General features: G+C 55.2%; 1 protein-coding gene across 2 annotated transcripts; it reads left to right on the top strand.

Moving 5' to 3' along the window:
* Positions 1-70: 70 nt before the first annotated feature.
* On the top strand, positions 71-27,394 carry ARHGAP4 (Rho GTPase activating protein 4). 2 transcript variants are annotated; one of them, XM_038748277.1, is made up of 24 exons: positions 71-198; positions 10,657-10,852; positions 11,073-11,235; positions 11,550-11,612; positions 12,014-12,202; positions 12,461-12,589; positions 12,763-12,984; positions 13,660-13,761; positions 14,513-14,710; positions 15,382-15,466; positions 15,801-15,828; positions 16,719-16,793; positions 17,587-17,617; positions 18,022-18,082; positions 18,589-18,666; positions 18,761-18,895; positions 19,080-19,185; positions 19,969-20,199; positions 20,919-20,992; positions 23,394-23,574; positions 24,390-24,479; positions 24,744-24,902; positions 24,980-25,118; positions 25,858-27,394. In XM_038748277.1, the coding sequence occupies exons 1-24, from the start codon at positions 132-134 to the stop codon at positions 26,065-26,067; spliced, it is 3,012 nt and encodes a 1,003-aa protein (XP_038604205.1). In that variant the 5' UTR covers positions 71-131; the 3' UTR covers positions 26,068-27,394. The 2 variants fall into 2 exon arrangements, with proteins under 2 accessions (XP_038604205.1, XP_038604206.1); XM_038748278.1 differs by lacking the exon at positions 17,587-17,617 and having other exon boundaries at positions 132-198; positions 16,691-16,793; positions 25,858-26,067.
* Positions 27,395-27,949: the final 555 nt, after the last annotated feature.

Raw genomic sequence — 27,949 nt, 5'->3', positions numbered from 1 at the left:
CCGCGATTTCATTTCTCTTTTTCCCTGGGCGAGGACGGCCAGGCGGGTCCGGAGGGGAGGCAGGGAGGGCCTCCGTCGGCGCCACCCGCCCCAGCGCCGCAGCCGGGGAGCCGGGGGCCCCAGGGCCGGCCATGGCCTCGCACGGGAAGCTAAGGAAGGAGCGGGGGCCCCTGGCCGAGTACGAGACCCAGGTCAAAGGTGAGAGGGGCGACGGACGGTGGAGGGGCTGCATCTGGAGGGGAGGTGATGGGATCAGTGATCCCCGTGGGCTGCGCCTCCCTCTTCCCCTCCTCCACGGTGCCTCGGCCCCATCTCCCTCCCCTGGGGCAGCTCATCAGATTGTGGGGGACCCCCTGCCGCCCATTGTCTCCACCCCTTCAATCAATCGTATTTATTGAGCGCTTACTGTGTGCAGAGCACTGTACTAAGCGCTTGGGAAGTACAAGTTGGCAACAAACCCAAGTGACGGGATCAAACTTTGACCCCTCGCTTGGCTTGGCCGGACGGGGGATGGGCCCCCCATCTAAGAGCCAGGGGTGTGTTGCCCCTCACCCACTCAGCAAGGGGAACAGAAATATGAAATTGGGTTTTCAATAGAAAGTGAAAGGGACCAGCCCCACTCTGCCGGCCAGAGCGGAAGGCAGGAGGGCAAGGTACAGGCCTGAGGCCCGGGAGGGGACCACGACATCCCTGTCCCCAGCCTTGTCCCTGGCCGGGGACAGGGGCTCCACGTGCTGCACAGGGAAGCCGGCTGCTGCTCCCCACGGAGGGGAGAGAGAAGCCAAGGCCTTGAAGACTTGGGCTTTCCACTTCCCCAGGGGAGGGGGGAGAAAGGGAGGGTGTGTGTGTGGTGTGATGAGAGATGAGAAACTGAGACTTGAAAGGGGCTGGTTCCTGGATTTAGATGTCAGCCCCCCACTCCCAGGATCCCCTGCCCCCATCCCGGCCTGCTAGCCAGGTGGATAGGTTCTCCGAGTCCCGGGATGGAGTGAGAACAAGGTTCTGGATTTTCTTTTTCTTTAATAGTATTTGCTATGTGCTTACTATCTGTCAAGAGCCGTTCGAAGTGCTGGGGGTAGATACAAGTTGGGCTGGATAGAGTCTCTGTCCCATATGGGACTCACAGTCTAAGAGGGAGAGCAGGTTTTGAATCCTCATTCTGCAGCTGAGGGAACTGAGGCACAGAGAAATTCATGACTTGCCTAAGGTCACACAGCAGGCAGGGCCGGATACAGCGTGGCTCAGTGGAAAGAGCCCCACTGTTGGGTAGGGACTGTCTCTATATGTTGCCAATTTGTACTTCCCAAGCGCTTAGTACAGTGCTCTGCACATAGTAAGCGCTCAATAAATACGATTGATGATGATGATGATGGAGTCAGAGGTCGTGGGTTGGAATCCCGGCTCCGCCACATGTCTGCTGTGTGACCTTGGGCAAGTCACTTAACTTCTCTGAGCCTCAGTTACCTCATCTGTGAAATGGGGATGATGACTGTGAGCCCCGCACGGGACAATCTGATCACCTTGTATCCCCCCAGTGCTTAGAACAGTGCTTTGCACATAGTAAGCGCTTAACAAATGCCATTATTAAGTGCTCAGTACAGTGCATAGCACACAGTCATCGCTCAATAAATATGATTGAATGAATTAGAACCCAGGGCCTCTGGCTCCCAGGTTCATGCTCTTTCCACTAGGCTATGATGTTTTTTGTCCTTCCATCAGGCAGTCTTCCCAGCTGCTCCTCACACGGTGTGAGTACTTACTGAGTGGTATCTCTGGGCATGAGCCTGACCATAGGCATGAACTTGGAGTGAGAAAATCTCCTCCTTCGCTGACCTTCCATTCTCCAGAAGAAGCACTTAATCTCCTGGCCCCTGAGTGACCCATTGAGGTTGCCATGGAGACCAATCCTGGGGATGCTTTTATCCTGAGGGGGAGCAGGTTGACTGTACCAGGCCCCTCAGCTGAGGAGAGGCTGGGGCAGTTCCGAGGGGAACAGTGCCCTTCCTTTTTGCCATCTGATCAGTGATCCACCACCTGTCTGCTGTGTGACCTTGGGCAAGTCACTTCACTTCTCTTGGCCTCAGTCTCCTCATCTGCAAAATGGGGATTCAATACCCTTCCTCCCTCCTATTTGACAGTGAGCCCAATGTGGGACCTGATTATCTTGTACCTATCCCAGCACTTGGTTCAGGCTTTGCACATAGTAAACTCTCAACAAACACTATTATTAAAATCATTATTAGTGTTATTAATAATGATTAATCAACCAGTAATATCTTCTGAGCACCTAATAATCAACCAGTAGTATCTTCTGAGCACCTAATAATTAATCAACCAGTAGTATCTTCTGAGCATCTACCATGTGCAAAGCATTGTCCTAAGCACTTGGAATAATAATAATAATAATAATGATGGCATTTATTAAGCGCTTACTATGTGCAAAGCACTGTTCTAAGTGCTGGGGAGGTTACAAGGTGATCAGGTTGCCCCATGGGGGGCTTACAGTCTTAATCCCCATTTTACAGAGGAGGGAACTGAAGCACAGAGAAGTGAAGTGACTTGCCCAAAGTCACACAGCTGACAATTGGCAGAGCCGGGATTTGAACCCCTGACCTCTGACTCTAAAGCCCGGGCTCTTTCCACTGAGCCACGCTGCTTCTCCATGGCTTGGCTAATGGACATGTTTATTCTATTTATTTTATTTTGTTAATATGTTTTGTTTTGTTCCCTGTCTCCCCCTTCTAGAGAGTGAGCCCGCTGTTGGGTAGGGACCATTTGTGTATGTTGCCGACTTGGACTTCCCAAGCGCTTAGTACAGTGCTCTGAAGTAGTAGCATTTATTGAGGCCCTCACTTGATGCAGTATCTGGGAAATACAGAATAACAAAGTGACACATTGCCTGCCCACAAGGAATTTACCATTCGGAGCAGTAGACATGATCCCTGCCCACAAGGAATTTACAATCTAGTAAGGGACGCAGACAACCCAAATAATTTTTCAGTAGAAGGAAGAAGGAAAAGCAGATACGTATATGAGTTAGCACTGAAGCAGGAGGACTGGTAAGGTCTGGATATAAGTGGTACAGGAGGTTGTGAGGACAGAAGTGTTGAAGCCGGACAGTAAGGGGGAGCGTAAGCAGGGGAAATTAGAAGTCATCATCAATCGTATTTATTGAGCGCTTACTATGTGCAGAGCACTGTACTAAGTGCTTGAAGTCAATTAGAGAAGGCCTCCTGAAGGAGACAGACTTTCAAAGGGGCTTTGAAAATGGGCAGAATTGTGAGCAAGAGATCAGAAGTAGGGCAAATGAGAAATGAGGCCCAGTGAGACACTTAGGTTTTTCTGGAGATCCTGATAGGCAGAAGGCAGTTCTATGGGCTGCTGTGCTATTTGTGAGCGTGTATGGAAACCAGTTTAAGTCAGCGCGTGGGTGTGTGACGAATGTATGTGAATGTAAAGCAGAAACTTCTGTCAATTTTAAGGCAGTCAGCTGTCTCCCCACTACTTAGCCTTGTTTCGCTCCCCCTTCACCCCAACTCTCACGTTCATTCCCCTCAAGTTCTCACTGTGGCTCATTGTTATCTCTCCTGCTTCATTCCCACCCTTCTACCTGGAACTCCTTCCCTTTTCACATCCAGCAGACCACTGCTTTCCCTATCTTTATTTTTCTTTTTAATGATCTTTGTTAAGCGCTTACTATGTGCAAGGCATTGTACTAAGCACTGGGGTTGATACAAGATAATCAGTTTGGACACAGTCCATTTCCCACGTGGAGCTCACAGTCTTAATCTCCATTTTACAGGTGAGGCACAGAGAAGTGAAGCGACTTGCCCAAGTTCACACAGCAGACAAGTGGTGGAGCCGGAATTAGAACCCGGGTCATTCTGACGCCCAGGCTCATGCCTTCTCCATTAGGCCACACTGCTTCTCAAAGCCCTGCTGAAATCACGTCTCCTCCAGGAGGTCTTCCCTGATTAATCTCTCATTTCCCAAGCCTATATCCCCCACAACTACCACTTCAGTGCTTCTCATCCCTTAACCCCTCAGGCACTACACCCTTCCTTACCACGGTAGCACTTAATCTTGATACTTGGTTGCTTCTTCCTACTTGTAATTTTTTTTTAGTGTCTGCCTTCCCCTACTAGACTGTGAGATCCTTGAGCGTAGGGATCACGTCTGTTAACTCTTTTGTATCCTCCCAAGCACTTAGTCCAGGACTCGGCACCCAGCAGATGCTCAATAAATACTACCGTTTGCTTGATTGAAGTCCGGTACATTGGAAACGGTCCAGGCAGACTGCAGGGTGGATGGAATTGGGAATGTGTGGGGTGAGAGAGGGTTGTGGCAGTTGTGTAGGCGGAGTGGATGATTGTCATGGAAGGAGTCTGCCTCACCTGGGCATGGCATGTGTGAGGCAGCAAACTGACTGTGGGCTGCTGAGGTGCTAGTGAGGTTTTTTTCTCTATCCCCCCAGCATGCAAGTAGGAAATATTTGGGGGCAGGACAGGAGGACGAGGGGTGAGATGTTCATCAAAGTTGAGAACTGAGGTAGAGTGTGATACAATATGCCGTCTTTGTGGCCTGGGTCCAGGACACCGTCGGGGGGACGGCTGCGTATGTGTTCATACTAGGAAGTCGGTGTGCAAGACGGAAAAGAGCAGAAATGGAGGGAGATTTCAGTGGGTTTTGACATTGAATGGACACCATGCAAATCTTATTCAAATCATCTCAGAGCCGGCCTTTGTTATTTTGGAATCGGCAGTTTGGCGGGGGGGCGGTCTCTAGAATTAGGAGGTGCAGGTCCATGTATGGGTGGGTGTGGTGTGTGTAAACCATGTGGTTGTGCCAGACAGGGCCCGATTGGCTTGGGGTGTGTTTGACACTGTGGCGTGAGTGGTGTGAGGAGGATTTGGCTTGGGGAGAGAGGTTGGCTTGAGGTGGCTGTCGTCCTCCTGCCAGGCCGTGGGGCAGTGGCACAGACTTGGGCAGAGGGGAAGCCGTCGGTGGCGCCCTGGGAATGCCACCTCCGGGTTGGGGGCGACGGGTCACTGCCAGCCGAGACAAACCAGGGAGTCGAAGGCCTTGAGAGGGCGGGACCGGAGGCCAGAGGAGCTGGGGAGGTCGGGGCTGGCGGGCGCCCGAGGGGAAGGAAGCGTGGGGAGGTGCAGCTCCGGGGCTTTCCAGGGGCCAGGAGATGGGAAGCCAAGGGGGAAGGAGCCTGTGCTGAGCTGCAGCCGGGAGGGGCCGGGGAAGACCCACAGAATCTAGGAGGCAGGGACACCTCCTTCCTAGTACTGCTCTTGTCCTCCCTTGGCTCGATGCCTGGCCTGTTTCCTGCCGAGTTCTTCCCCCTCCACACCCCCTGGTACTTGCGGGTGGACAGAAGAGGCTGAGTCTTCCAGCTCCTGGCGCCAGCCTTCTCTCCCTTACCCTCATCCTCGGGCTGGGGGAGCCTCTCTTTCTCCGCTCCACATCCCGGGCTTGAATCCTTCCCGTAACCAGGCCCATGCCCCAGCTCCTTGGGGTGGAGGAAGGCCGTCAGGCACCGGAGGACCACCCGCCCCCCTGGGATTTTGCTCCCCAGGGCTGCAGGGATGTTGGCATCTTTCCCGGTCCCTCTGGCCCTGCCCCCACCTCCCACCCGGGCCCAACGCTTCACTTCCCCCAACCCTCCGCTTCCCCTTTCCTTTCTAGCTCAGGTCCTCGTGGCCCTGCAGACACCCTGACCTCTCTGGCCTCGGGTGTTGTATCTCTGCGGATACGGTGTCCAAACCCGACTTGTGTGTCCTGTATTGGGCTTGTGTGCGTGTGTGTACCTGGAATGTGGGAGTGTCTACGTAGCTGGGGGGGCGTCCGTGCGGATGACTGTGTATTTGTGGGAGGGCATTTGTAGATCAATCATATTTATTGTGCGGGTACTGTGTGCGGAACGTTGTACTGAGAGTTAGTAGAAGTAGCATCATATAATGGGTAGAGCACAGGCCGGAGAGTCAGAAGGGCCTGGGTTCTAATCCCACCTCCTCCACTTGTCTGTTGTGTGACCTTGGGCATGTCACTTCACTGGTCTGCTTCAATGGATGTTGTGTCCCCATTTTCTGGATGAGGAAACAGCTTCCATATATGAATCCCTAGGCCACTCAGAGTGAGTCCAGTGCAAGCAATGGGCCCAGTTTAATGTCTCTTTCCCCCTCTAAATGGTAAGCTCATTGTGGGCAGGGAATGTCACTGTTTATCGTTGTATTGTAACTTTCCCAAGCGCTTTTGTACAGTCTCCCCCCTCCCCCTCCTCCCCCTCTTCATCCCCCCGCCTTACCTCCTTCCCTTCCCCACAGCACCTGTATATATGTTTGTACGTATTTATTACTCTATTTATTTTACTTGTACATATTTATTCTATTTATTTTATTCTGTTAACATGTTTTGTTTTGTTCTCTGTCTCTCCCTTCTAGACTGTGAGCCCACTGTTGGGTAGGGACCGTCTCTATATGTTGCCAAATTGTTCTTCCCAAGCGCTTAGTACAGTGCTCTGCACAAAGTAAGCGCTCAATAAATACGATTGAATGAATGAATGCTCTGTGCCTCAGTTACCTCATTTGTAAAATGGGACTTGAGACTGTGAGCCCCACGTGGGACAGTGTCCAACCTGATTTGCTTGTATCTACCCCGGCGCTTAGTACAGTGCCCGCCACATAGAAAGCGCTTAACAAATACCAAAATTATTATTATTGTTATTAGAGGCATTCTTTGCCCATAAGGAGCTTACGGTCTAGAGGGTAGATGTGTGGGTAGAGCTATGTGTAGTGTTCTGTCACAAGCGCTTAGTGCAATACTTGGCCACAGTAAGTGTTCAATAAATACCATTGAGTAACTGCATATGGTTTCAGGATAGATGGTTCTCAGACTGCAGGTGTTTTAACTTTTATGTGCCTGTGTATGAATTCTGACTGCATAGTTATGGGGTTTGGACTGGGGTGGCTGGGTGAAAGTGTGTTGATGTATTTTGCTAGGTAACAATTTAAGAGAGTATTTGGGGTCATGGTGTGCCTATATAGGTGTGTTTGTGTTTTCTGGATTACTGTAAGACTGCAGGTGTATCTGCTCTGTGTGTGGGCGTGTATCAACCAGTGGGTATTTATTGAGCGCTTCCTGTGTTCAGAGCACTGGACTAAGTGGTTGGAGAGTAATGATAATAATAATAACGATGGTATTTGTTAAGCGCATACTATGTGCCAAACACTGTTCTAAGCGCTGGAGTAGATACAAGGTTATCAGGTTGGACACGGTCCCTGTCCCATGTGGGGCTCACAGTCTTAATTCCAATTTTACAGATGAGATAACTGAGGCAAAGAGAAGTAAAGTGACTTGCCCAAGGTCACACAGCGCACAAGTGGCGGAGCTGGGGTTAGAACCCAGGTCCTTCTGACTCATCATCATCATCATCAATCGTATTTATTGAGCGCTTACTATGTGCAGAGCACTGTACTAAGCGCTTGGGAAGTACAAATTGGCAACATATAGAGACAGTCCCTACCCAACAGTGGGCTCACAGTCTAAAAGGGGAAGACAGAGAACAAAACCAAACATACTAACAAAATAAAATAAATAGAATAGATATGTACAAGTAAAATAAATAAATACATAAATAGAGTAATAAATATGTACAAACATATATACATATATACAGGTGCTGTGGGGAAGGGAAGGAGGTAAGAAGGGGGGGATGGAGAGGGGGACGAGGGGGAGAGGAAGGAAGGGGTTCAGTCTGGGAAGGCCTCCTGGAGGAGGTGAGCTCTCAATAGGGCCTTGAAGGGAGGAAGAGAGCTAGCTTGGCGGATGGGCAGAGGGAGGGCATTCCAGGCCTGGGGGTCGATGGTGGGACAGGCGAGAACGAGGTACGGTGACTCCCATCCCCATGCTGTATCTACTAACACCATACTGCTTCTCCGAGTACAGCATGACAGAGTCAGTAGCCACTCTCTCTGCCCACAATGAGCTTAGGGTCTAGAGGATGAGTTTAAAGTCTAGAGTTTCCGTACATTGTTTCTCTGTTTTTTCCATAAATGGATGATTCTCCCAAAGCGGCATGGCATAGTGGATACAGCACTGGCCTGGCTCTGCCACTTGTCTGCTATGTGACCTTGGGCAAGTCAATTCTCTGTGCCTCAGTTGTCTAAACCGTAAAAATGGGGATTGAGACTGTGAGCCCCACGTGGGACAGGGACTTCGTCCAACTCAATTTGCTTGTATCCAAGTACAGCGCCTGGCACATAGTATGTGCTTAACAAATACCGTTATTATTATTATGTTCCCACAGGATTTGAAAGTTGCTTGATCCTGTGCCCCCTGGGATTGCCTGCTTTGCCCCAGAGTGCCAGCTTTGGGCCTCCAAACTTCCCCACCCCTAACAGCCAAGGTCCCCTGGAGAAGTTCTGCTGGTTTCCCTCCCTCCCTTTCCTCCTTCCTAAACAACTGAAGACACTGAGGAATAACGCCTCTGTGCCTCAGTTACTGCTTTGGTAAAGTAGGGCTTAATATTATGAGCTCCTTGTGGGACATGGACTGTGTCCAACCTGATTGATTGGTATCTACCCCAGCGCTTCGTTCAGCGCCTGGCACAAAGTAAATGCTTAACAAATACCATTAAAAAGTTCAGTGCCTGGCGCAAAGTAAATGCTTAACAAATACCATTAAAAAAGCTAAAAGATATTAGAGGAACAGGGGTGCAGAGCCCCTTTCTAAACTCTACGCCCAAGTCTTGCACTCCAGTTGGTGATAGCTTTGACTCAGCCCTTATTCTAAGCCAAACGCTATGCCCAGGGCTGTGTCAAACTCGGGTAGAAACAGGATAATCAGTGGCATTTCGGCAGGTTGCGTTGAAGCAGGGCCCATTGGCGATACTTTGGAGTGTTCCCGAAGCTCAGAGGCACCTGGGGAAGTCCGATTTGGGACGTGGTGAAACCCAGGTTCTCACGGCAGGGTGAACGGTTTTAACTTAGATCTAAGGAAGAGTCGAGCCTCATGGACCTGAATTCTCACCATTCTTTTTCTTGCTATTCTTGTTTTCTGTTCCCCCCCCCCTCACCACGACACTTCTGGCTGCTTCCCCTCTCTGCTGTTTATTTCAGCATTTATCTCCTCTTCTAGGTTGTAAGCTCCCTGAAGGCAATCAATCGTATTTATTGATTTATTGAACGCTTACTGTGTGCAGAGCACTGTACTAAGCGCTTGGGAAGTACAAGGTCACAGAAGGCAGGGAGCATGTCTCCCGACTCTACTGTCCTGTACTCTTCAAAGTGCTCAATATGGTGCTCTGCACACAGTAAATGCTCAATAAATGCCATTGAATAATAATAATAATAATGGTATTTGTTAAGCGCTTACAATGTGCCAAGCACTGTTCTAAGCACTGGGATGGATACAAGGTAATCAGGTTGTCCCACATGGGGCTCACAGTCTTAATCCGCATTTTACAGATGAGGTAACTGGGACACAGAGAAGTTAAGTGGCTTGCCCAAGGTCACACAGCAGACAAATGGCGGAGCCGGGATTGGAAACCATGTCCTCTAACTCCCAAGCCCGGGCTCTTGCCACTAAGCCATGCTGCTTCTCCCTTCTGCCTTTCTCTCCCTATCTGGGGGGGCCTAGGCTGAGGAACTTTGGTGCCACCTCAGTCCTGAGCTCTTGACCCCACCCGCCGTGGTGCCAACGTAAGCCTGACCCAGAAAGTGGCAGAGTGGGGAAGCAGTGTGGCCCAGTGGAAAAAGCCTAGCCAGTCGTATTTATTTGAGCCCTTTCTGTGTGCAGAGCATTGTACTAATAATAATGACGGTATTTGTTAAACGCTTGCTATGTACCAGACATATACTAAACACTGGGGTGGATGCAGGCATATCAGGTTGGACACAGTCACTGTCCCAAGTGCGGCTCACGGTCTCAATCCCCATTTTACAGGTGAAATAACTGAGGCCCAGAGAAGGGAAGTGACTTGCCCAGGGTCACCATGACCTTCTGACCCCCAGTCCCAAGCTCTATCCATTCATTGTCGTATTTATTGAGTGCTTACAGTGTGCAGAGCACTGTACTAAGCGCTTGGGAAGTACAAGTTGGTAACCTATAGAGATGGTCCCTACCCAACAGTCTTGTCTTGGTTTTGTTCTCTGTCTCCCCCTTCTAGACTGTGAGCCCACTGTTGGGTAGGGACTGTCTCTATATGTTGCCAATTTGTACTTCCCAAGTGCTTAGTACAGTGCTCTGCACATAGTAAGCGCTCAATAAATACGATCGATATAGAGACAGTCCCTACCCAATAGTGGGCTCCCACTGCATCATGCTGCTTCTCAGCATTAAGAAGACTTAGCACTTGGGAGAGTACAGTATAGGAATAAACAGATTCCCTGCTCAGAAAGACCCTAGTGCTCAGTATAGTGCTTGACACATAGTAAGCGCTTAAATACCACAATTGTTAGTGGGATCCAGATGGTATCCTGCCCTTGGCACTGTGCGCCTCTTGCCCCTGATCTGCCCCGCAGGATTGGGGATTGGGACGTTCTTGGGCCAGCCAGGTAACACGAGCCCAGGATATTGGATGGGCTACCCTGGAGTGGGTGGTGGAGGGAGGACTCTGGGGGTGACGCCCCCTTTCTCCTGTCTCCCCAGAGATCCGTTCTCAGCTGGGGGAGCAGTTGCGCTGCCTGGAGGTGCAGGGAGACCTGCGGCGGGAATTGCTGCAGGATCTGGGCGAATTCCTGCGGCGCCGAGCAGAAGTGGAGCTGGAGTATTCGCGTGGGCTGGAGAGGCTGGCTGACCGCTTCTCTTCCAGGGCCCGAGGCAACAAGGAGCTTCAGAGCTTTAGGTCCCTAGGCTGGGAGAGGGATGGGGTCGGGGACCCTGCAGACAGGCAAGAAAGGGCTGGGGGGGTCAGCAGGGTGGAGGAGACACCTCTCCAACAGTTTGGGATGACGGGGGAGGAGGGAGATGGATGGACCCGGGGCATTGCCTCCAGAGGCCCCGGCTAATCATGCCCGCTTCTGTCCGCCCATGCCCGCTCTGGCCCGCCCACCTTGCCCCGCCAGGAAGGATCAGAACCTGCTGTCCCCCGTGCACTGTTGGTACGTGCTGCTGAACCAGACGCGGCAGGAGAGCCGGGACCACGGGGTGCTGAGCGAGCTGTATGGGACCAGTCTCACCCAGCGCCTGCTGCACATCAGCGAGGATGTGGGCCGGCTGGTCAAGAAGGTGGCTCGGGGGGGCTGGGCACGGGGTGGCGAGGATGGGCATGGATGGGTGGGCCTGGGCGCGGCTGGAGAGGTGGCGGGAACTGGCAGGACGGGTGCAAGGAGGTGCCCGGGGGGGTGGAGGGGGCGACCTAGAAGTTTTTGCTGCTGAGCCTCGTCCTTCCCACAAGGTAGCCGGTGGTTGGGGAGGTGGGGCCGGGTAGAGCCGGACTCCCTTCTCTGGGTTGGGGGCCGAGAGCTAGCTCTTTGGGGGTGGGGGCTCCTCCTCTCACGGGGGGCTGTCGCCATGGTAACGCTCCCTCCCTCCTCCCCCAGAGTAAGGACCTGGAGCAGCAGCTACAGGAGGAACTTCTCAAGGTTGTGTCAGAGCTGCAGACGGTGAGTGATTCCTGCTCCCAGGCCCCCCTGCTCCCAACCATCCCCTCCTCCCAGGCCTCCCTAGCCCCACACCCTTAGCCCTCTTTTCCAGGGAGTTGTCCCCGTGGGAGGGGGATCCCGGGGTGTTTCTGTCTGGGGTCCAAGGTCATGGGGCAGGCATCACCCTGGTGGCTGAGCAGAGTTTGAGTTTGGGGAGGTGGCAGCGGCAGGGTCAGAGACGATGCCCCCACCACCCCTGGTTCTGGGTTTCTGGGCTCTGGTTCCCTGGCTCCCAGAGATCAGAGGGCTGGGACTTTTGGAGATCTCTGGGGTGCACTGATGGGAGCTGAGGGGCAGCCTGGACACCGTCCTCCCCCATGCCCACCCTGGTTGAACCTCCCCTCCCGGCCGCCCCTCTCCAGGCCATGAAGACCTATCAGGCATACCGTGCAGAGAGCGTGAATGCCGAGAACAAGCTACGTGAGGCAGAACGGCAGGAGGAGAAGAGAGGTGGGAAGAGCAGCGAGCCGGGGACGGCCAGTGGCCAGGGCCCAGATGCCAAGACGCCCCGTCGCACCTCCTTGAAGAAGGTGGGACGGCTGGTGGAGAAGGTGAGGAGCCAGAGGCCGGGACCTGTGAGATTCGGGGTCCTTGCTGGTGGGAGGCCTGTTCTAGGGGGAGGCTCCTGGCCTGAGGGTCCAGGGCCTCCCTCTAGGACCTCTGTTCTGAGGAAGAAGTGGGAAGGTTGGGGGCGGGAAGGACTCTACATGCAGTAAGCGCTTAGTAAATATGATTGATTGACTGACCGACTGGACTGACTCTGTGTGGCCCTGGAGGTCTAATGCCCGCTTCTTCCTGCCCCCCTTCAGCGCCAGGCCAAATACCTGGAACACAAGCTGAAGTGCACCAAGGCCCGGAACGAGTACCTGCTCAGCTTGGCCAGCGTCAATGCCGCCGTCAGCAACTACTATGTCCACGACGTGTCCGACCTTCTGGATGTGGGTGGGGCGCCCCGGCTCTGTGGGGGGCTGTGGGCTACAGGGGCAGGCGGGGGGCATGCGTGGGGCTGGGGGCTTTGGGGAGCCCGGGGGGAGCTGTGGGGGTGGCTCACCTGCCCTGCTTCTAGGGCTTGGTCACTCACTCACCTGGGTCCCCCGGCCCTTCCCTCCAGTGCTGTGACGTGGGATTCCACCTGGCACTGGGCAAGGTGCTGAAGAGCTATGTGGCGGCGGAGACGCGAGCCCAGATGTCGCGAATTCAGGGCCTGGCAGTCCTGGAGGGGGCTGTGGAGGGGCTGGACCCTCTCGGGGACAAGGCAAAGGTGCTGGAGTTCAATGCCACGGCCTTCTGCCCGCCTCTGCGCTTCGATTACCAGCCCTATGATGGGGACGAGGTGAGGCCTTCCTCCTGCGAGGAGGAATGGTTTTATACTCTACCGTCCCCCTTAGCCATCATCTAGTTTAATGCCTGTCTCCCCCTGTAGACTGTGAGCTTCTTGTGGGCAGGGAGTGTGTCTACCGACTCTGTTGTATTGTGCTTCCCCAAGTGTGTAGTAGAGTGTTCTACACAGAGCAAGCGCTCAACAAATACCTTTAACTGGAGAAAAGGAAGTGGTGAGAGAAGATGGAAGGTGAATTGGGGTGGGGCCGGAGAGGCATTTGGCCAAGTCCCTTTAATATACTTATTTACAAAAGCACTTACTCTAAGCTAAACAATTTGCTAAAGCCAGGGGTGAATTCAAGCTAAGCAAAGTAGAGACCACCCCTGCCCCCACACAGCTTCACAGTCTGAGGGAAGGGGGTTTTGATCGCCATTTTACAGATAAGAAAACTCAGGCCCAGAGAGGTAAAATGAATTGCCCAGGGTTTCACATTAGCAGTCCAGGGGCAGGGCTTTCCCCATGGGTCACCTGCGGTCATTGGGCCTGCCTGGGTCTGTATCCCAGGACCGTGATGTCGGGTCCACATGGTCAGCCCATGGATCTGGGCTTTGGCTCTTGGGAGTGTGTTCTGTCTGTCAGTGCCCACTTCTCACCCTGGACCCCCTCCCAACTTGTATCTCCCGGCAGGTGGGAGAAGTGCGGGTGGAGCTGGAATTGCGGGCCGAGGTCCTGCCCCGGGCCCAGAACATGCAGACACGACTGGACACGCAGAACATTGAGACGGAAGAGGTGGGGCCCGGGGGTGCGGGGACAGAGTAGAGCTGGTGGGAAGACAAGAGGAGGGGAGGGGGAAGCCTCTCTCTCTCTCTCTTTCTATCTCTCTCTTTCTCTACCCCATTGGGGACCAGTGGGGACAATTTTGGCTCTCTTTAGAATGGGTTTGGGGCTGGATCTGGGTATGTGGAGGGAGTGGGGTGCACTGAGTAGACCTCCCTCGCTTCTAAATGCCCCCCCTCACTCCCAAATGACACCCTGCCTGGGATGTTGCCATTGTTGCACCTGTGACCTCACTGTTGGAGGGACTAGGATTAAGTCCCCATTTTACAGATCAGACAACTGAGGCAAAGAGAAGTTAAGTCATTTCCAAAGGCTGCACAGCAAGCAAATAACAGAGTCAGGATTAAAACCCAAGCCCCTTACTCTCAGGCCTGGGTTCTTTTCACTAGATCAATATCCTCCTTCAGATCCTAGTCCCTGTCCCCCAGACACCCTTGGCTGGAGTCATTGCTTATCTCCCTGCAGCTCCATAACCTCGCTGTGTCGGGGCTTTCCATCCCTCCAGCAGGCGGGAATCTCCACTGCAGTCTAACCTCACTCCACCCCACTGCAGCTGAAGCCCATTTTCTGTTTTTGTGGACTTGGTGGTCCCCACCACCCCTGCTTCCCTTCCCTCACACTCTCCAGGGTCCTTAATCTCCGATGACCGGGTGACAACCTCTGCCCCCCGCTTTTCTCTCCTTCCCCTCTGCTCCCTCAATAGGTCAATAAGACTCTGAAGGCCACCCTGCAGGCACTCCTGGACTTGGTGGCTCCCGAGGACGGGGATGTGCTGGACGCCTTCCAGTCCAGCCAGTCCACCGAATCGCTCAAGTCCACGGGGTCCGATTCTGGCAGCCGTCATGGCGGCGGGGGTCGGCGCCGAGCCCAGCAACAGGAGACGGAGTCGTTCTACCTCACTGTACTGACCTGGAGGGTCGGGGAGTGTGGGGCGGAAGGATGGGGGGATTTGGGGAGGTGCGGGAAGGGATTGGGCTGGAGGTGGGTGGAGAGAACTGGCTGGTGGAGTCAAGGAGAGGAGAGGAGAGGCTGGGATTGAGCCCTGGGAGCATCAGAGTGGGGGCCGGTCAATCCCTCAGTGAATGGTATTTCACTGATGCAGCGTGGCTCAGTGGAAAGAGCACGGGCTTTGGAGTCGGAGGTCATGGGTTCGAATCCCGGCTCCGCCACATGTCTGCTGTGTGACATTGGGCAAGTCACTTAACTTCTCTGAGCCTCAGTTCCCTCATCTGTAAAATGAGGATTGACTGTGAGCCCCACGTGGGACAAGCTGATCACCTTGTATCCCCCCAGCCCTTAGAACAGTGCTTTGCACATAGCGCTTAACAAATGCCATCATTATTATTATTATTATTATTTATTGAGCGCCTCCCGTGTGCAGTACACTCTACTAAATGCTTGGGAGAGTACGATACAATAGAAATAAAAGTAGGTAGACACGATCCCTGGCTGCAGGATGGAGCCTGACTAGAGGATGGAGGAGTTCCTGGGTTGGGGCTGGTCTTGGGTGGTCCCCTCTCCCTTCCCCTCCACCCTCCAACTTCCCCTTTGCCCCTCTCTGACTCTGATCAGAAGCTGCAAGAGTACTTGAGTGGCAGAAGCGTCCTCACGAAGCTTCAGGCTAAGCATGAGCGGCTTCAGGAGGCGATCCAGAGAGGTGATGCGCTCCCCCCGACGCTTCCCTCCCTGCTCTCCCCCCGACGGCCCCCTCCTTGCCTGTGGGAGTGAAGTTGGATAGGGGGAGTCTTTTACTGTCTACAGAGGGGTGGGAGGAGAGACACCTTCACCTTGACCCTGACCTGGTCTTTGTCAGGGTCTTCTGGGCCTAGCCACCTCTTGTTTGTCCCTTTTCCAGCCTCCCTAGAAAGGGCCGCATTTCAGGGCTCGGAGAGGATGAGTCCAAAGGGAGGCTGGGAGTGGGGCAGGGGCAGTTGTGGGGGACGGGGGCAGAGTGGCAGACACTGATTTTTCTTCCTCCTCCTTCCCTGCAGGAGTCAAGGAGGAGCGAGAGGTGTCCCGGTGAGTGCATGGCTGGGGGAGAGCAAGGCTCTTCCGCCCCCAGAATTGGCCCCTCCGCTCCTGGACTTGGTGGGGGAGGGCCAGAGGGGCTGGAGAGGGTCTTGTTTAGGGGGCAGAGGGGTTGGGGAGGGACTTGATGGTTGGGGTAGACACCGAAGGAGCAGCCTCAGGCGGTGAGGTTGAGGAACGCCCTGGAGGTCAAACCCCAACCCTGGTCTGCCCAGTTGCGTGGGAGCCTCCAATCTGACTGTCCCCACTCCCCATCCCAAACAAGCACCCTTATGTTCATCCCTGGGGGCGACCCCCCAACCTTCCCATTGGGCCTTCCAGTTCCTGGGGGAGAAGTGGGCACTTCTGGGGGACAGGGAGGCGTTTCCTGTCTGCCCATGCTGGGTTCCGGCTCGCTCTGGTTCCCTCCACAGCCTGGGGACATCTGCTTCTCTTCCCTCCCTCCCTTCTCCTCTAGCTGGGACCCTCCCCTTCCCTCCCCTCCTCTCCCCCTCCCCAGGGGAAGGTTGGCTACCAGACCGAGATCCCCCTGGGACCAGTGATCAGCAAGGCCGGTCCCTGCCTCTCCCAACTTGGTTTCAGTGTGAATTAGCATCTGACTCCTCCAAGGCTCGCTCCCCTTGCCCCAGTTCTTCCATTCCCCACTTCCCACCCTCCCTCCACTCAGCCCTTCCCTTTCCCCCTCCCGCCCTCTCCTTCCCATTCCTCCTCCTGCCCCGCCTCTCCTCGGGTTCCCCTCGAGCTCCTCTCCCTACCACCTGCCCCGACCTCTTAGAGTCCAGTTTGGTGCCCACCCGCGAAGTCTAGCTGTCCAGGAGGCCTTGCCCGGTCCCAGCCCCCTCATTGGTTACAGGGCCCATTCTGGCGCTGGCAAATCCCAGCGAAGCCGCCGGCAGCGCCCCAGTTCCCAGTATAACCATAAGCTCTTTGCTGGTGATATGGAGAAGTTTATTCAGGTACCTGCCAGCCGCCTCCCCACCCCCCAGCCTCCTGCCTCCTGCTTCCCAGCTACCCCCACCGCCCTGCCTGCCAGCCGCCTGTTGTCCAGCCTGCCCATCGCTAACCCACGGTCCCTTGCTCAGCCCCCCTGGGACCTGCTCCTGAGAGTGGATCCCCTAATGCCTCCCCCCAACTTTTTCTCATGACCACCACCCCTTCCCCTGACCTCAAGGCCAGGGCCCAGGGAACGTGCTGAAGATACCGTGCCCTGGGCTAGCATGAGCTGGAAGGATCCTTCGGGTTTCACGGCTTCTCTCCCAACTCGACCCATCTCCCTCTGCACTCTAGCCCATCCCAGCCCAGTCCTCCCTTTGGCCTAGGGGAGAGAGTCTCGGGGAGAGGACTAGGTGTCTGAAAATGCAAGACAGGGTTCCTGGGGTTTTTTATCCCCTCCCCATCCAAAACCCCAATCCTCCCCCTTAACACCCGCAGACGCCGAGCTCTGAGCTAATGCTTCCTGGTGGTTTCCTTCAGATCTCTGTCTGCGTGTCTGTCCATCTGTCTGGCCCTGCCTCATCCCTTGGTGTCTGTGCCTCCCTGGGGCCTCCAGAAAGGGCAGCTGGGCTCAGCTGGTGGAGAGGGGGAGCCCAGCTTAAGCAGTAGGGGCCCCAGCGGGACATCCTGATGGCCAACTAGGGGCGGCTGGCCTCAGCGGGTTGGCCGGGTGTGACCTCCTCCCATCTCTTTTGCTCCCCACACCCCCTCGCCTCTAACTCTCGGGCTCTGTCTATCTGTCTCTCGCTGCCTCAGGAGGAGGAGGAGGTGCCAGTCTAGGACACAGGTACCAGGGGCCTCCACCCTCCCTGGTCCCTGCCTGAAGGGGATGGTGGGAGAGAGGCAGTGCCAGGCTCAGGGAGTTTATCCCCCGCCTCCCCACGGGCACCAGTTCCCATCCATATCCTCTTCTTGCTGTCGGCGGGGCCGAGGGTCGGTAATTGGGTGGGGAGCGTCTCCTGTCTGTGCCTCGGTTTTTCTAGCTGTGCACTGGGGAGAGCCGATGATGGTGGAAACAGTATTTCTCTGGGGGGATCCGGAAGTGGAGGGGATGGAGGGCCCCACTGCCTCCTGCTGGGTTTGGGGGAGGAGGCCCAAAAGGATGCTTGGCAGGCAAGGACAGCTTGTGGGCACCCCCGGGGTCGGGTCCTGTGCCCAATTGGTGACACGTGCCCCTTCTTCCCGCTCTAGAGCTCAGGGCAGGCCGTTCCCCTCGTGGTGGAGAGCTGCATCCGCTTCATAAACCTGCATGGTAAGGGGGCCCCGGGCCCACGGCGCCTGCTCTCCTAGGCATTCTGGCCATGCGTCCCATCAATTTAGTAGATAGAGCACGGATCTGGGAATCAGAAGGACCTGGATTCTAATCCCAGCTCTGCCACTTGTCTTCTGTGCGATCTTGGGCAAGTCACTTCACTTCTCTGGACCCGAGTTACCTTATCTGGAAAATGGGAATTAAGACTGTTGTGAGTCCTGTGTGGGACAGAGAGTGTGTCCAACCCAATTAGCTTGCATCTACCCCAGCGCTTAGTTCAGTGCATGACACACAGTGAGCCCTTAACAAATACCACAGTTATTATTATAATCATCATCTCTGGAGTGAGCGGGGCGAACCTGGTCAGCCCAGTCAGGGAGCCGCTCAGGGAGACTGGCACCTATTCCCCTTGGCCGCTGGGAGAGGGAGAGTGGGAGGAAAGGCATTGGGGGGCCCTGGCTTAGCCGACGCTGCTGGGCCGTCATCTCACCTGACTATATCTGCAGGACTCCAGCACGAGGGCATATTCCGGGTGCCAGGGGCCCAGGTCCGGGTCACAGAGATCCGCAGCGCCTTCGAGAGGGGTGAGCAGGATGGGCATCAGGCGTGAGGGCTGAGGGAGTTGGAGGAGGAACGGTCTAGGGCTCCCTCAACCTCATGACTTCCTGCCTTGCTCAGGAGAGGATCCCCTGTTGGATGGTTACACAGCCCATGACCTGGACTCAGTGGCTGGGGTCCTGAAGCTTTATTTCCGGGGCTTGGAGACCCCGCTGTTTCCTCCAGAAATGTTTGAAGACCTGCTGGCGACCGTCCGTGAGTGACCGCCTGGGAGGGGAAGGGGGTCCGGGAGTCCCTCCACCTCCCCCATCACTGACCCTGCCGGCCAGCCGGGCCAGGGGCTGGGGTCCCAGGGAGCCGGGAGCCCAGGACGGGGCGGGAGAAACAGGGCAGCGGGAGCCGGCAGTAACGGGATGTCCTTGGGGGCCGGGGGGTGCAGAGCTGGAGGCCCTGGCCGAGCGGGTGGAGCATGTGAAGACGATGATGTCCCAGCTGCCCTCGCCCATCCTGGTGGTCTTGCGCTACCTCTTTGCCTTCCTCAACCAGTGAGTGAGTTGCACCATGGCGGGGGCTGGGCATGGAGGGAAGGAATGGGGGGTCGGGGAGGAGAAGGGAGAAAGAAAGAGAGAGAGACTCCACCGTCCCCTTTCTCCTTGCCCACTCTTCTCCCTCCTCCCTCCTCCTCCTCCTCAGTGGTATTTATTGAGTGCTTACCGTGTGTGGAGCACTGTACTAAGTGCTTGGGGGAGAACAGTACAGCAGAGTTTGTAGACACGTTCCTGAGCGACAAGGAGTTTACAGCCCTCACCCCTTCTCCCCACCACTCTCTGCTCCCCGATCTCCTCTGCTGTCCCCCATCCTATTCTCCCTCTCCTGACTCTTGTCAGCTGCCCCCAAATCCCCATCCCCACCCCACAGCTCTAGGGGTCCTGGAGGCACCCTGCTCCAAAGTGAGTTCCTCCCGCCCCTGGCTGGTGTCGCCCTCCCTCTAATTGCTGCCCTGAGGCCTGCCGGAATGACTTTCTGCCACCCTCCGTACCCTGTATGGTCCCAGGGGTGGGTGCTGCAGGAGCAGGGTAAGCCAGGGCAGCTCTTCCCAATGGGCTAAAATTGCAGCAGGAGGAACTTGGGTGAGACAAGAGGAAAGAAGTGGGGGCAGTGTGAGCCCCCTTCCTGGTCAGCACAGCCCTGCTTGGAGGCGGGGGCGTGGACAAAGTGACCCTCTGATCTCTCCCCTCCAGACAGCGGGTCCTGATCTAGTGACCACTCTGGTCTGGTCTAGGACTGGGGGCTTCTGCTCCTCAGTCTCTCCCTCCGTTCCCTCCCAGCCTGTCCCAGTACAGCGACGAGAACATGATGGACCCATACAACCTGGCGGTCTGCTTTGGGCCGACACTGGTGAGCGTGCCTCCGGACCAGGACCCCGTGGCGGTCCAGGCCCACGTCAACGAGGTCGTGAAGACCCTGATCCTGCAGCAGGAGCATGTCTTCCCTGGTCCCCGCCAGCTGCCGGGCCCCATCTATGAGAAGTGTATGACTCTGGCCGAGGAGGACTTTGGGTACGGACGCCCAGGTTTTGGGGTCCCCAGAAGCCTGAGGGCCGGAAGGCGGCTTGGGACTTTAGCCTGGCTCTGGATTGTAGGGCCCTCCCAGTCCTTGATTTGGCTCCTAGGACCCCTGAGCCGGGGCTGCACACTCCTGTGTGTGTCCCTTTCATTCATTCAATCATATTGATTGAGCGCTTACTGTGTGCAGAGCACTGTACTAAGCGCTTGGGAAGTACAAGCTGGCAACATATAGAGACGGTCACTACCCAACAGCGGGCTCACAGTCTAGAAGGGCTCCCTGGCAGCCCTTGCAGCCTGGCTCTTTGTGCTGCGGGGAGGCTGTGAGGGTGTGGATGTCATCTCCCTCCCCGGCTCCCCCATAGAAGTACTGCAAATGTGTACACGTATGTTTGCCTGGCAAACCTGTGACTGTACGCTACTTCACAGGCACCTGGCAGGCTGGACTTAGCACACCTCCTGGAGGCCTAGTTCCTGCAACTGGCCTGTGGGAATTGGCCTTGGGAGCTGAGGAAGAGGGTCAGGCTGGGGGGTTGCCTACGCTGGGCTTGCTGGGGGGTGGGGAGCGGGGGAGGGCCCAACAGGCCTAAGTGCTGCTTCCCCTTCTCCATGGGGTTGGCACAGCCCCTTCCCGATGGGGATGACAAAGCCCCTCCCTGTTGGCCGCCACCCCCTCCTCCACCCAATGGCTCAGTCTCCATGTCTGACTTTAGGGACTCCCAGCTGGAGCCCACGGTGGAAGAGGGTGAGCAGGAGCTGCAGTCTGAGACACCTGGGAGCGAGGATGGTGAGATATGGGCAGGTTGTGCTCCTTGGGGGTCGCCATCATACTCCCCTAAAATAATGCCCCATACGGCCTCTCCCTGCCCTCCCCTCCACCAGCCACCCTCCTCCCACCATCTTCTCCCCTCTGGTCCACCCGGTGAGACCGAACTGCCCCCTGCTTGCTAGTGGCCACGGGGCTGTGTTGCAGAGCTTCCCTGAGTACCTCCCTCAGCCCCACATCAATCAATCAATCGATCAGTGGTATTTATTGAGTGCTTATGGTGTGCAAAACACTCTACTAAGTGCCTGGGAGAGTACAGTACAACAGAGTTGGTAGACATGTTCCCTGCCCACTCGGGGCTTACGGTCTACAGTGGGAGATGGACATTAAAATAATAATAATAATGATGGTATTTGTTCAGCGCTTACTATGTGCAAAGCACTGTTCTAAGTGCTTAGGGGGATACAAGGTGAACAGGTGGTCCCAGGTTGGGCTCACAGTCTTAATCCCCATTTTACAGATGAGGGAACTGAGGCACAGAGAAGTCAAGTGACGGATATGTACATAAGTGCTGAGGGACCGAGGGAGGGGTGAATATTAAGTGCTTGATGGGTATAGATCTAAGTGCATAGGTAATACAGAAGGGAGAGGGAGTAGGGGAAACGAGGACATTTGTGGGAACGGCTTCTTGGAGGAGATGTAATTTTAATAAGACTTAGGAGGTGGGGAGAGGGATGGACTGTGGTGTATGAAGGGGGAGGAAAGACATGGGTGAGGGGCCGTCGGTGAGATAGATGAGATTGAGGTACAGTGAGTAGGTTGGCATTAGAAGAGTGAAGTGGGCTATAGTAGGAAATTAACAGCGTAAGGTAGGAGGGGGTGAGCTGATTGAGTGCTTTAAAGCTGAAGGTAAGGAATTTCTGTTTGATGCTGAGGTGGATGAACTGCCACTGGAGATTTTTGAGGAGGGGGGAGATGTCGAGTGAATGGCCTTTTTGAAAAATGATTCGGGTGGCAAAGTGAAGTGAGGACTAGGGTGGGGAGAGGCAGGAGGCACAGAGGTCAGCCAGGAGCCTGAGGCAGGATATAAGTGCTTGGATCTGCATAATAGCAGTTTGGGTGGAGAAGAAAGGCAGATTTTAGCGATGTTGTGAAGGTAGAACTGACAGGATTTGGTGACAGATCGAATGTGTGGGTTGAATGAGAGAGAGGAGTCAAGGATAATGCCACGGGTATGGGCCTGTGAGACAGGGAAGGTAGTGGTGTTGTCTGTAGTGATGGGAAAGCCAAGGGGAGGACCGACTTTGGTTGGGATGAGGAGGAGTCCTGTTTCGTACGTGTCAAGTTTGAGGTGTCGGCGGGACATCCAGGTAGAGATGTCCTGAAGGCAAGAGGAAACGCAAGACTGCAGAGAAGGAAGCAGCATGGCGTAGTGGGTAGAGCACGTGCCTGATAATCAGAAGGTCATGGGTTCTAATCCCGGCACCACCATTTGTCTGCCGTGTGACCTTGGGCAAGTCACTTCACTTCTCTGGGCCTCAGTTACCTCATCTGTAAAATGGGGATAGAGACTGTCAGCCCCACGTAGGACAAGGGACTATGTCCAACCCGATTTGGTTGTATCCACCCCAGCACTTAGTTACAGTGCCTGGAACATAGTAAATGCTTAAGAAATACTATTATTATTATTAATAATGAGGAGGGAGATCAGGGCTAGAGATGTAGACTTAGGTATAATCTGCATAGAGGTGGTTTAGTTGAAGCAGTGGGAGCTTCTGCTCCCACATTCCCTTGGAATGAGTTTTCCAAGGGAGTGAGTGTAGATGGAGAGTAGAAGGGGACCAGAACAGAAGCTTGAGGGACTCCCATGGCTAAGGGGTGAGAGGAAGAGGAGGAACCCTTGAGCCCCCTCCCCATCCCCCCCGCCTTACCTCCTTCCCCTCCCCACAGCACCTGTATATATGTATATATATTTGTACATATTCATTATTCTATTTATTTTATTTGTACATATTTGTTCTATTTTATTTTGTTAATATTCTTTGTTTTGTTCTCTGTCTCCCCCTTCTAGACTGTGAGCCCACTGTTGGGTAGGGACCGTCTCTATGTTCCCAACTTGTACTTCCCAAGCGCTTAGTACAGTGCTCTGCACACAGTAAGTGCTCAATAAATACGATTGAATGAATGAATGAATGAATGAATGAATGAGACTGCGAATGAGCAGCCAGAGAGGGAGGAGGAGCAGGAAGAGGAGGAGGAGGAGAATCTTTGCCCCTGTCTCCCCCTTCTAGACTGTGAGCCCATTGTTGGGTAGGGACCGTCTCTATATGTCTCCAACTTGTACTTCCGAAGCGCTTAGTACCCTGCTCTGCACACAGTAAGCGCTCAATAGATACGATTGAATGAATGAATGTCCCCACAGAGAGTGAGGTGGTGGAGGCCACTGCCCGCTTCGACTACGTGGGCCGGACGGCCCAGGAGCTGTCGTTTCAGCGGGGGGACGTGCTGCAGCTGCACATCAAGGCTTCAGGCGACTGGTGGCGTGGGGAACGGGCCGGCGTCCGCGGCCTCATCCCGCACAAGTACATTACCCTGCCTGAAGGGTGAGCAGCACTCAACCCCATCTCTCCTCTCCTTTCCAACCCCACCAGGCCCATTTCCTGGCCATCCCTCCCTTCCCACCAGGGGAGACCACCTAAGCTCCCTCCTCTCCCAACCCTGGCACAGTGCCTCCATTCCCTTGATAATGCTTTCCCAGAGAAAGAGGAGGCCCTGCAGCCTTCCTCGATGATGCTGCTCCTCCCCTTCCCACTCCCCCTTCTCCATCCCCCAGAGCCTTGTAACTGGGAATCAGTTCCCTCTTCCCTCAAGTTAAGCTATCCCAGTACTCTTTCAGGAACTGCTTAGATCCTATCTTTAACTGGGAATCAGTTCCCTGTTCCCTCAAGTTAAGCTATCCCGGTCCTCTTTCAGGAGCCCCTCAGATAATAATAATAACGATGGCATTTATTAAGCACTTATTATGCGCAAAGCACTGTTGTAAGCGCTGAGGGGGATACAAGGTGATCAGGTTGTCCCACGTGGAGCTCACAGTCTTAATCCCCATTTTACAGATGAGGTAACAGAGGCTCAGAGAAGTTAAGTGACTTGCCCAAGGTCACACAGCAGACATGGGGCAGAGCCGGGATTCGAACCCATGACGTCTGACTCTTTCCACTGAGCCACACTAGATCCTATCTTCGGAACCTCCTCACCGCCCCCGTCTCCCTCCCCACCCCTTCCCAGCCCTTTTTCGGTGGCCGGGATTGAGTGTGGAGCAGAAATCCTGGCCCAGCCCAGACCGGACCAACTCTGCCCAGCTCTGCTGGGCTGACCTAGTTGCAGGGTTCCTGCCTAAAGGAATCGCTCTGGCTTGCAGGGCGGAGAAACGTCTGGCAGCCCGGGGGCCGCGGGTAGAAGGGGATTTGACGCCAGCCCCAGAAGAGCCCTCGTTGGAGCCCACCAGCAGGTGACTGGGAGGGTGGGCATGGGCGGTCCTGCCAGATGGAGGCTTTTCCACCATAAGAAACTGGTCTGAGGTTCTCCCCCAGCCCCTGCCCCTCTCCCTGTGGAAGATGGGGACATTCTTTATCCCTTTCCCTGTCAGCTGTATTCTGGCTGTGCTTCCCCCTCCTCCCCTGTCCAGAGGTCTCCCTGCCCACCCCAGCCTAGGAGCCTGGCCCTGGGGGAGATGGCAGCCCTATCCTCACCTGGGCTTCTCTCCCCGACTCAGGCTGCGGGTGAACTCAGATGGCAGCTGCGTCAGCGGTCGCTCCCGGGTGGGCAGCAGCAGTCCTCTCCGGAAGCTCACGTCCCCCTTCTTGGAGCCTGGACGTCTGGCATTCCCACTGGCGCAGCCCACCCCGCCTCGCACCTTTGTGCCTATTGACAGGTGAGGCCGTGTCGTGCTGGAGGGGAGGGTTGGGGAGCTTCTGCCTGTGGGCAGTCTCATCCTGTGCACCTCCCCAGGCCTTCCCAAGGCACCCACGAGCGGCGGAACACACTGGAGATGGGGGGCAGCTCTGGGGCAGGTCTGCTCTTTGCCGGACGTGGCCCCTCCGCTGACCGCTCCGTGGGGGCTCCTGAGAAGCAGCTGGAAGTGGATAAGGTGAGTGCTCGTGTCAGGGGATCCTGTGGGGGTGGGGAGAGCTCTCTTGGGGTCAGCTAGCACGGCCCAGTGGATTGAGCACTGGCCTGGGAATCCAAATGACCTGGGTTCTAATCCTGGCTCTGCCACTTATCTGCTGTGTGACCTTGGGCAAGTCACTTAACTTCCCCTGGCCTCAGTTCCCTCATCTGTAAAATGGGGATTACGACTGTGAGCCTCATGTGGGACAGGGGCTGTGTCCAACATGGTTAGCTTGCATCTACCCCAGTGCTTAGAACAGTGCTTGATGCATAGTGAGCGCTTAACAAGTCCCATCATTATTAAACTGCTTTCTGTCCCCATTCATTCATTCATTCATTCAATCGTATTTATTTATTCATTCATTCATTCAATCGTATTTATCATCATCATCATCAATCGTATTTATTGAGCGCTTACTGTATGCAGAGCACTGTACTAAGCGCTTGGGAAGTACAAATTGGCAACATATAGAGACGATCCCTACCCATCAGTGGGCTCACATGGCCAGCCCCCCAGCCTGTTCTCCAGTGAGTTATTCCAGCATATTTATTGAGCACTTACTGTGTGCAGAGTACTTGAACTAAGCACTTGGGAGAGTACAATACAACAACAAACAGACACATTTTACTGTCCACAGCGAGCTTAGAGGAGGTGCTGGGGAAGAGGCCCGATGGGCACAGACGGCTTACACTCCCTCCCTTCCCCTCCCATCCCCCAGGACATCACCAAGACCATGAACTACGTGTTTAAGGAGCTTATGGAGAAAACCAGCCTGCGGCCGACTGGGGCAGAGGATCCCCCAGCCTCTCCAGAGTCACCCCAGCCTGGAGCCCCAGGCAAAAAGGGTTCCGGGCTTCCCAGGAGCAGCTTCGGCTTGAGGAGCAAGGGCCTCTTCAAAGCCACTGGGGGAAATGGGGCCCAGGACTGACCGGGTGGGGCCTTCACCAGAACCCTACCCACCCCAGCCCAGGCCCTCCCAGCTCAATTCTGGGGACCCTCTTGAGGCAGTGGGGCGATGGGGAACTCCTGGATATCTCACTGTGACGTTATTAGGGGGCCTAAATCAGGGCCAAAATAGACCCCGGAGTCACTTTAGGAGTGCTCGGAAGCTGGTTTGCCTCTGCTGGGTCCTGGAAGCCCCCCAGTTTGTCTGTTCTTCTATCACAGGTTTTGGGGGCATCCTCACTGCTCTCCAAGTCACTGCCACCACACGAGCTGAAGATCGGGCACGTCCCTGAAGGTGTAATAGTCACCGGGGACTAAACTTTTCCCCGGGGACCAGCCCTCTTACCGGGGCTGGCTCACAGGAAGCTCACGGACTAAGGGCTCCTTCCTGTGTCAGTTCTCCCCAGGTCCATGTGTCTCCCCACACCTGGAGCTTCTCCCCTAGCCCCTACCACAGTCAGGCATCACCATCTGAGAGCTTGACAATATTTAATAAGTTCTTCAAGTAACAAATGAAAACAGTTCCCATTCAAACGTCCGTTCCCCGGATCTACTACTTCTCTACCTGCAGGACCCTCCGTATTTTTCTCTAGCTACCCAGGGCCTCAAGTGCTTCTCCCCTTGTGGGGGAGGAGCCTCATTCCCCTGGACTCCTAGCTGCTGGTCTCCGAAACTCCAGGGACCCTTTCCAGTCCCTTCCTATGCCCTGTGTCCATCCAGGCTCCACAGTAACAAACTTGCCTGTGTCCAGCTCCCCTAGGCCCACAGCTCTCTACCTCTTGCCTTCCAGATGGCCGAGGGTATCCTCCTTCCCCCTAACCTGGCCCTTCTACTTCCTTCCCAATCTCTCTGATTGGTTCGGCTAAGTCTTTACACTTCCCTCAGGAAGGGGCTCTGCTGGCATCCTCCTCTCTCCTGGGGTGGGGGCCAGTGGAACTGGTTGTTACAATCCTCTCAGCTCCTTCTCCCTCAGAGTTAGTCGTATCTCTGCCCCTCCTTCCTCTCTCCCCCAGGGGAAGTTGGTGCCCCCCCCCGCCATGCAGTGGAGGGCTGCTGAGGTCTGAGAGGGCAGGAGTGAAAGCAGTGGGCACCCCCTTAGGGAGTTCGGCAACTCAGAGCCACCCCCTCTTCCCTTCCCTTGACGCTCCTCCCCTTCTCAACCCAGTTACGTCAGTCTAACCACCCACCAGGCTCCCTACAAGCCCCTAGTTCCACGGCTGCCCCGGCTGCCTCTCTCTTTTCCCCTCCCCAACGGGGTGGATGAGGGTGGGGAAGACTGAGTTGCAATGGAAAATAAACCTAGAAGGTCTGGGGACCACTTCCTTGCTCTCAGACTGGCTCTGTCAGAGGGTGGGTGGGGGGCGTGGGTCCCTCTTGCCTGCTGAGGTTTCAACTGTGGAGGAACTGAGGGGGCCAACTGCGGGGAAGAGCTGGGCCAAAGGACAGGCAGTAAGTGTATGGACAGATGCATCCTTTATGCACATCTGTGCAAATGAATGAGCAGACAAGTTGTTGTCTGATTGGATCGATCGGGGTTTTTCATGTCTGTGGCCAGGTCAGAGGGGCGACTGCAGTGGCAGGGCCCACCCCAGAGTTGCCCCGGTGCCCTGCAGCTGGGTGGTGGGATTCTAGGTGGACCACCTCGACGTGCCCCTTCCCCTACTCTGGCCCCCTTGCTGGGCGTAGCTCCCTGGACCCTGGGGCTGTGTCCCCTACTGTGGGTGTGGGGTGTGCTGTGGTCTCAGGGGAGATGGTGAATACCCCAAGGGGCTCACCTCAGTCATTGCCTCAGAGCCCAAGTCCCTCTCCATCCCCCACCCCCTCTCCCTGCCCCCTCACCACCCCCTTCCTTGCCTCTTCCCCGT

The sequence above is a fragment of the Tachyglossus aculeatus genome, chromosome 6 (assembly GCF_015852505.1).
Source record: "Tachyglossus aculeatus isolate mTacAcu1 chromosome 6, mTacAcu1.pri, whole genome shotgun sequence".
Classification (NCBI taxonomy): Eukaryota; Metazoa; Chordata; class Mammalia; order Monotremata; family Tachyglossidae; genus Tachyglossus; species Tachyglossus aculeatus.
Note: the sequence above shows the minus strand (reverse complement) of the source record. Positions and strands in the feature narration are given on the sequence as shown.